General features: G+C 48.4%; 1 protein-coding gene across 1 annotated transcript in view; it reads left to right on the forward strand.

The window, feature by feature from the left end:
* The first annotated feature begins 780 nt into the window (after positions 1 to 780).
* The window catches only part of ST8SIA2 (ST8 alpha-N-acetyl-neuraminide alpha-2,8-sialyltransferase 2), a 23464-nt gene continuing 15500 nt past the window's right edge, over positions 781 to 8744 (forward strand). Inside the window, 3 exon segments of the mRNA XM_010137620.1 lie at positions 781 to 929; positions 5715 to 5756; positions 8373 to 8435. Coding sequence (XP_010135922.1) covers positions 781 to 929; positions 5715 to 5756; positions 8373 to 8435 — 254 coding nt within the window.

Consider the following 8744-nt stretch of genomic DNA (forward strand, 5'->3'; position numbering starts at 1 on the left):
CTAACTCTGCTGGCCCTGCTCTTGACCCGTTGGAGGTTCCTTGTTTGCAAAGCCTTTGATTCATCGAGCTGGCTGCTCAGGCACTAGGTCAGCTCTTTCCAAATTTAAGGGCTGGACTGTTTCTTATAGCTACTGCAAATAAATTCCTTGTTACTGCATACACAAATCCACTGGGAATATCACAAACACACACAAAAAAAAAGCCAGGCTGGCCATCTGCATGCTGAGCACACCATCCCTCCTGTCCGGTGCACTCCACCAACAGGGCTGCTTTTAAAAGCACATCTTGTCACAGTCATGACACAGTTTTGAAGGGCTCACTCAAGGCCTCCCTCAGTCAAACAGCATCACAGTGGGCTCCAGGTATCACTTGTGTGTCTGGCAGCAGCAAATTGAAGGACAGTTCTTCGGTTCTTCCACTGTGACCCATCTCCTCCCAGGCTTTACGGGCATCTAAGGAATGTAATTCAGCTCTCAGCCAGCGGCTTAAACAGGGCACATGTTTCCTCTGCAAAGGTTAAGCGTCATCGTAAGGCATCTCCAGACACCCAGAAGCACGCTCAACTGCCAACCAGCAGCTGCTCCGTTGGTAATTAAACTTCTCCTTCTTACTGCCGCCTGGATTTCCCCAGTGTAGCTTTATGAGCCAGGGGAGGAGAGAGGAGGCCGACCTCTGAAACCACTATTGGCTCTTCAATATTTGGTATCTGAACGTTGTCATCAGAGGACAAAGTTCCTGCAAAGGTCCTGAGACTGCTCCCTTGCTCGTGAGTGCCTGTAATGGTGGGCGAATAGCTCAGGCAGTTGCTGGTTGTGGGTTGTGGCTCTCATCCAGGTGCTCTCAGCCCTCTTTGCATAGGCACCAGCTGTTATTTTGAGGATGCTTGTGCAGAAGAGCCGCACCAGGAGGATGCCACTGCCCAGAAGAGGTCCTCAGCACCCACATCAACAGGGAAAAACAAAACCACATGAGACCTTGAGGATTCCAAGGGGCGGCGCAGAGCAGTGGGAAAAGTAGTGAAAAGATGGGTGCGAGAAGATGAGCCTGAGCACCCCACAGCTCCCCAGACACGACATCTTTTCATGTTGCTCCATTCCCATTTCCCGAGGTACGTGGCATCCAAGATGCTGCAGGAGCCACTGGGATTTCTGTCTTCTGGGACGCAAATGCTCAGGGTGACAGGATCTGCCGCAAGACTGATGTTCTGCTGTTTGCGCTCCCTGATTGCTCTGCTCTGTTGGCTGAAAAAATTATCTTAGGAAAAATGTATAGTGTAGGCATGTTTTTTTTAGCAGTGAGGCTTTTGTCTCAGCTCCTTTCTAGGTCGTCATTGGGTTCTTGGAGTTTTTTCCTTCTCCCTTCTAGAAGGGGAAAGATGGATACAAAACCAAACCACCACTGCTCCCCAGTCCCAAGCCCCTCACTGGATCATTTTTGCGGGCTTCAATGTCTTTTTCTTTGCTGGCTGTTTCATTAACACAGCCAAAGAAACTGAACCGATGCCAAGAATAAACTTCTGACGGAAGACCTGAGATGAAGGAGGGAATAAGGTCCTGCCAGTACGCAGGATGGGGAGAGGTGAAGTGTGGACATTTGAGCTGTGCAAGCTCGTGAGTGCTTTGTCTTCAGGGCAGTGACAAACGACGAGCAGCATAGGGTGATCAAGTCAGGCCATGCTGACCTTACGGTGAATGCGTGTGGGTGTGAGACCTGACATTCTACAGGTGTGAGAGGGACTTCTCTGGCTCAGAGAAAGCACATGCTGGCTTGGGGGCAGAGCCTAAAGGTCCTGGACTGTGGCTCCCTCATGGGCAGGGCTGCTCAAGCTGCTCCAAGCATTTTCTTGCCTCTCACAGGTCCTTCAGGCAGGTATCCCAGGCCAGGGACAGGGATTTGGTTGTGGTGCTCTGGTTACCCCCGGAGCAGAGCGATCCCTCCCGCTGCCTTGTGCCCTTCAGCTGTCGGAGCTGTGCTGTTGTGCTGATTCTTCCCTGTTTGTGTCACCTAAGTGTTTCAGCCTAATTGGTGTATTCCCCATTAAGCAATAGGTGTCTCTGTTTTGCAAACTCAGACTTGTGCCTTGATTCCTGACTCCTCGGTGTACGCTTGCAGTGATTACACACAGTGATTTGCGGCCAGGCAGAAACCTCAGGGCTAAACCCTGTGCTGGTGTATGCGGGAGCTGATGTGGAGTCACGGTTACCCCTTGAGTGGTAGGGATCCGAGCGCCTTCCCATCTTGTTATGGTCCCTGGGAAGGAGCCTGCAGGATGGGTGACGTGGAGGGGGGATTGGGGCATGGCTGAATTAGTAATGCTCATTGGCAGGAGACTGACAGATGGGTGTTTCACCTCCAGCCTGGCTGCACAAGCACTGCCCCTGCGGTTCGTGTACTGGTACTGGAGCCGCAGCGGGACCCCAGCAGGGCAGGGTGACTTTCCCAAAAGCTGTCATACGGGCACGCTCTCCCAAAAGTGGTCATGCGACTCGATAGAAAGAATGAAACTTGGAGCAGTAAAAATAGCACCTGATATTTAGGAAGTTTCTGACACTCAGGCTGCCAAGCTGTGACAATATGAACAAGTGAGATTTTAAACACATCGAAGTGTGATTTCAGATGTCTCATCAAGATGTATTGCAGGATCTTTCATCCTAGCAGACAAACACTTTAGAGATGTCTTTGAAATTAATCCCTACAGAGGGAAGCTTGCTCACCAGGAGAGTGAGGGTATGCAGGGCTACCCGATGGCCGCTGCTTCTCTTAATCGCAATCTCCTCCACGCCCCCAGACAAAAGCCTCAAAAGCGACTGGTGAAACGTCACAGAGAATGATCTGCAAGTGTCAAGATGTCCTGAGTGCTCCTGGTGTGTTACGAAATGTGTCACAGGAAGGCAAGTTGAGAAAGGAGCCTGTGAGCTGTGTTTCTAGATGGGGAAAGACTGCTGTTAGGGGATGTGCACGATGTTGCGTTTGAGTACGTGATCTCCAGGTTCAAAAAATGCATCTCCGATCCCATCACTTCTTGCCTGGCTTTGGCATTTGGTTCTAGTCTGCAAGTTGGTTTCTGTGCAGGGATAGCCAGCGGTGAAGCCTCATCTCTAAATTGTCTCTCCTGTGCTAGCAGAGCATTTTAAGGATATGGATGGGCTTTGACCTAAGCCCCACAGAAACCACCTTAGTATCAAGTGAGACACTTCTGATGAATGTGGCCTTTTTTCATCTTTTCAGCAAGATCCTGATGCGTGGGTGGAGAGCCAGAATATGGTCCCTGGGTAATTCCTGTTTCCAGCCTCTGGGCTCAGTCCCTGCTCAGTTTGGGCTCCTGGGACACTTTTGCTTCTCCGCCCTGCAGGACAGGCTGGACAGGTTGGCACTGGAAGCCAATTACTTCCTTTTCATAGACAACTTGGAAATGTGGCAATTTTTCCCCAAAAGCCCTGAAGTCACGTTTGCTGCTCTGCCAGTCTCAACACAAACCCTGAATTTCAGGGAAGAGGAGGGAGGCTTGAAACCTGTATCCCAATCCACGTTCCCCAGCACTGACCCGAGCGAGTCCTGCCCCATCTCTGAGGGATGCACATGGCTTACCTTCATGACTGCTCTGCCCTTAGTCTGCAGAATGGATCCGCTCTCTTAACAGGGCAGTTGGTGCATCCAGGTCCAGCTTCTAACGAGGTGACGTGCAGGTGCCAGCTAGTCCCTGACACTGCAAGGTCTGACCTTTACCCGTGAGTGCACGTGGGGTTTATATCACTGTGAGTGTTAGCGAAAGCAAAATCCATATCAAGTCTGGGAGAAGGAGGATGAGCTTTGTGTTTGTATTTCATTTCTAGTGGCTGGGCAGCATCTCCCTTTCCCCAGAACTCTTAGTTACAGTGACCGGGTCCATCTGGCCACGAAGCAGCATCCTGTAGAGGGTCTGCGAGCATCCCTCTCCTGTCCCCTCCCCACCAGCTGCCTCGGGGAGAGCCCGTGGGCTGGGAGGCGGTGATTTTGAGAGGACGGTCCCTGCCTAGGCCTGGCATCACACTCATGTGCTCTTCAGATAGAAAATAGCAATTCTGGTCTTGAGGATAACGTCAGAGCAATCCTTAAAAAACAAAATAAATATTGGTGATGATTTTATTTGTTTTTAATAGATACAGACTGCCTTATGAGTACAGCCTGCAGCCATTTCAGGAGACCACTGGCTCCATGTGCTTCTCAGGCCAGTGAGACCTTGTCAGATCGATTCTTGTGGTCCTCTGGGTGACATGTCCTACTCTCTCACCCAGCACGAGCCACACTCCTCTCAGCAAGCAAAGAGCAGCATTTTCAAGAGGACAGGTCTGCTCTAAGCCCATAGTGCCTGCTCCTGTCCTGGCTTGTGGAACTGTCATTTTTTTATGTTACGGACCAAGCCACTTCACCCGCTGTGTCCCAGCAGTAAAACAATGATCATAAAACTGCACCTACCACAAAAGCAGCTTGTGAAAGCTTAATCAGTAGGTGTTAATCATTTGAACCCCTCAGATTAAAATTGCAGCATTCTGAACTCTCTTCCCAAGAAATTCAGATGGACAAATTATACTGAACAATCCCCCAAAGGATTATTATCTCTCTTTTATGTGGAGGAGGGAGAAAAGGAGGACTTGGGTTGCCCAAGGTCATGAAGAGGCAGAGGTTTTGCACCACCAGAAATGGGTCCCACAAATGTGGATAAATGAGTGGTCGGGTATAGCTGACATTTCCAGCTAGTTCATGCCTCTTATGCATGCTTCCCCTGGGTATTGTCTGCCACAGGTGCTGGGGGGAATCAGGACTTGGAGGTGGGCATTGTAAAATATCCATGGAAAACACATTTTTTAATTGGTAAGCCTGAGAATATGGATGTGTAAAGGCTGCTTTTAGAGATCCTCTCGTCCAAAGAGTCTGCGTGACCTACTTGTTCAGTCAAAGCAGCTTTGATTTCACGTATCAAAATTGCTCGAAGCAAGACTGAACCGTACCTAGCAACAATTAAGAGAATCATTTAAGAAGTGGGAGATGATAAAAAAGGAAGCAAAAGCCCTAAACAGGCCATTTGTAGTGGGTGAATAGAGAAGTCCTCGCATATCTGATTTGTCAGAAGTTATTCATCCAGGAAAATTTGGACCTGAACCATAAGACAATTTTTCTTTTTTGTCCTCTGATATACGAATCAGTGTCACTTTACATCTGAGCACAGAACGTTTTGACCTATATAATATCTTTAATAGTGGAAATTCAACTTGAAAATCTCAAAGCAGAAATGAGGAAGGATGGCATAAGCCAGTAATATGGCATTAGCACGTAGAAATGCGACTTATCACTGGAAAACATCCCGACAGAAGTCAAAAGAAGAGCGTTTTGTAAATAATAGGATTAGGAAGCAGGTTGGTACTTTGTGGAGCTGGCTATACAATCAAAGTGATAACAACTAGATTAATAAGGCAATTCAATCTAAACACGATGTAGCACTAGAAAGCTTTTCAAAATCAATGCCTATCCGTGCAGTTTTAATCGAGGTTGGTTTTTGCCTTTTGAAGCCATGAGATTTGAAACTCCAGGTCAGCGAGGTGGAATAAAATGGGCTGACTTCTTTTCTTAACTTGTGCCTCATAATTAGTGCCCTCTATTTATACTGGTTTCCTCTTCCCAGGTAGGTGAATTGAAGCAGTACAGCGATATTGGCTTGCCTGTGTTGGTAATGAAGTATGGTAGACCTTGAAAAACACCATGCTTGGCTGAACTACAGGTGTTTTGAGCAGTTGTTTTGCCTGGCTGGTACCCGCCGGTGGGCTGAGCTGAGCAGGGTGGCTGGACGGGGCAGTACATCCCATGGTATCGTATTCAGAGCCTCTGACTGTCTGAAGGGAGATTGTAGGGAAGATACCCAGAAGTTGCAGCGAAGGACACAAAGGCCAAAAGATTGGTGATTTTGAAGCCACGGGAGTATTTCAGGATCTCCTAAACCAGTTGAGACCTTCAGCCAAGTATCATGTCTGCTTCAGGCAGTCTCTGTGGCTCAGAGAGAAACCAAGCCTGGTACAGGGAGGAGTGTCTTTGCCGGATATCTCCAGTGTCCACCAAGAGCATCCTGGCTGCTGCTGGCCAGCAAAACAGTGAGCCCAATGCCACGGAGCAAGTCATGGCAAGATGGGTAGCAGAGTCCTGCTCTTTCCTCCACCGATGAGCCACCCCTTCGTGTCCATATATAACAGCAGAACACTTTGTGCTCTGTATGCATTACAAGGTTTTGAAAACTTCCAATTTTCACAGCACATGAGCAGAAAGGAGTGCCCCCTGAAACTGCCCTCGAGGGGCTGCTCAGCAGGGGATCGAGACAGCCAGTCTCCTTCCCCACCACCTCTGCACACAGCGAGTCAGGAGATGCGCTCTCAACTTGTCTTCCTCACGTCAAGCATCTCCAGTCCCAACGCCTGCCTTACTTTCAGGAGGAGACATGCACAGACCTGTCGCTGAGGGCATGTAAAGCTAGAGTGGATAAATGCATTTGAATAACGCGTTGTGATGCTTTGGATCAGTCCTGCCGTAGCCACAAAACAGGGATGAGGTGTGAGCTAACAGGTCTCCTTCACTTTCTAATTTCTTTCATAGAGTCCGGAAACCAGCACTTACTCAGGAGCAGCGTTTCTTTTTCTAAGCCTTTAATCCAGTCCCTATCTGTCTTACAGCAAGTGTGAAGGAGTGTGAATCCCGTTTGGAAGGCTCCTCCAGAGGAGACGTCTCTGAAAGGATGTGTGGTTTGCACACTAATCCAGTTCATCCCACGCTGAACCCCATTAGAGCGGAGGCTTGTTAAATGCCAGTAGGCTGTAGGAATAAGCTAGTCCTGCTGTTACCTTGATGGACCAAAAAATGAAACAGCTCTCTGACTCTCAGGTTTGTCAAAGGGAAGTGTGGGAGGAGGAATTGCTCTGACCTGGCCGTAGATGGTCTCTGGCAGGAGGGAGGCAAGGGACAGCCATCGTGGCATTTCCAAGAGTTTCATGCTCTGTGGTGCTGAGGGCTGTGCTCAGCCTAACAAAGGGATTTATATCACGTCCCACGAGTCCGAAAGTCTTTTCCGATGGCACCAAACATTCACACATTCTTTCTTTTTCATTTATGATAATGCATTTGGGACTTTTTCAGGACTGGTAGAAATATGCGCTCCTGAGATACATTTTCATTAAGGTGTATATTTCTAGATAACAATATTTCTGCTGGAAGAGAATTCAGTTCTCTTTATGAGCGTGTTCGTTTGGATATCTGTGCAATGGAAACAATAAAACAGAGCAATGAGCACGTGGCAGTTAAAATGTGTCTGACTGGGAGCCCAGCTCCCATTGAGCATCACAAAGTGGGTGACTGGTTCTTTGAAATTCCTTGGAAAATAGCAACGTAAAGCAGGAAGGGGCTCTGCACCAGCTAGCTACAGACCAGTACTAGTATGTATTTATTTTAAAGTGAGCATTTACAGGTCGTGCGAGTGGCATTGGATTCTGAAGAGGCTTGGTCCTGCCTGTCCTTCGTTATAGCATCATACAGGTGCTGGAAATTTTGGCTGTCCATTCCTGCAGGTCTGGCACCCGTCCTTGTGCCGTGGTGTCAGGCCATGGGAGTGACAAGGCTGTCACTTCAGGTCCCAGCTCCAGCATGTGAGTGGCTGTGGTGAATTGGCCTCGTAGCTTCAGCCAGGTTGCAAAGGTGGGGACAAGGGGCTTCAGGTCCCCTGTGGAATCGGAGGGGACTGGAATGGAGCCATGGGTCTGGTCTGGGTCACTAGGAGCTGAGGGAAGGTGTACTGTGAGGATAAGGTCTCCACGAGTCACCCAGGAGGCTGGTAGCTTGGTCTGGATAAAACAGAGATATTGGGTGGTCTCAGCTGATGAAGACATGTCCAGATCATTCGTGTCCAGATCATTCGGCTGAGTCCTCACCTGAAAAGGACAGGGAAAGTGCCTGGGCAGCCTGGAGGTGGAGGAGACCACCTCTGTGCACTGCTAACACCTGACTTGTAAAAAAAAAAAGTAGAGCTGTATTTAATGCAACCTGTAGGCTGCATGCTGCTTTGATGATGGGGACCAGATGTCTTTGATGGCTCCTTAGATGGCGCAGGTATTATTAATTGGGTTGTTTAGGAGCTTTTTTGCTGGAATGATTTTACAGTCACAGTAGGGCAGCATTGACGATGGATGTGAAAAGCCCTTCACAGGCATCAGGACATCTCCCTTCTGGACGGGGTGGGGTGCGAATGGCGCAGCAGCATCTCCTTTCGGAGCCCTTCAGAGCAGGATCTCTTGACTGTTGAACAATGCTTGGCAAAGAGGAGCCGGTTTATAAATAATGCATTTCCTTTGTCTTGCAGGAGTTCTGGAGGCAGAGGTACAATCAGATCAGCTGTGAACAGCTTACATAGCAAATCTAATAGGTTTGTAAATTAGATTTTGTGTTCATTTGTTTTTGCTGTAAGGCAGCTATTAATCTGCTTCTCCTCTTTGCTGGATAGTGCTGCTCTTATTTAGCAAATGTATCTGTTTCTTTTCACTTCTGCTTTGCATTTTCTTAATCGTTTCTCCCCCTCCTTCCCCCCGCTCAGTGTAATAATCATTCGCAAATAACCACGGATCTGCAGGTTGTGGTGATTGAAAGAATGAGAGAGTTACTTATTGTGAAAATAAGTCAGTGATAGAGTTGCCATTTTCATAGTTCAACTACGTGCTATTAGAGGAGCGACGCT

The sequence above is a fragment of the Buceros rhinoceros genome, unplaced genomic scaffold (genome assembly GCF_000710305.1).
Source record: "Buceros rhinoceros silvestris isolate BGI_N320 unplaced genomic scaffold, ASM71030v1 scaffold16406, whole genome shotgun sequence".
NCBI lineage: Eukaryota > Metazoa > Chordata > Aves > Bucerotiformes > Bucerotidae > Buceros > Buceros rhinoceros.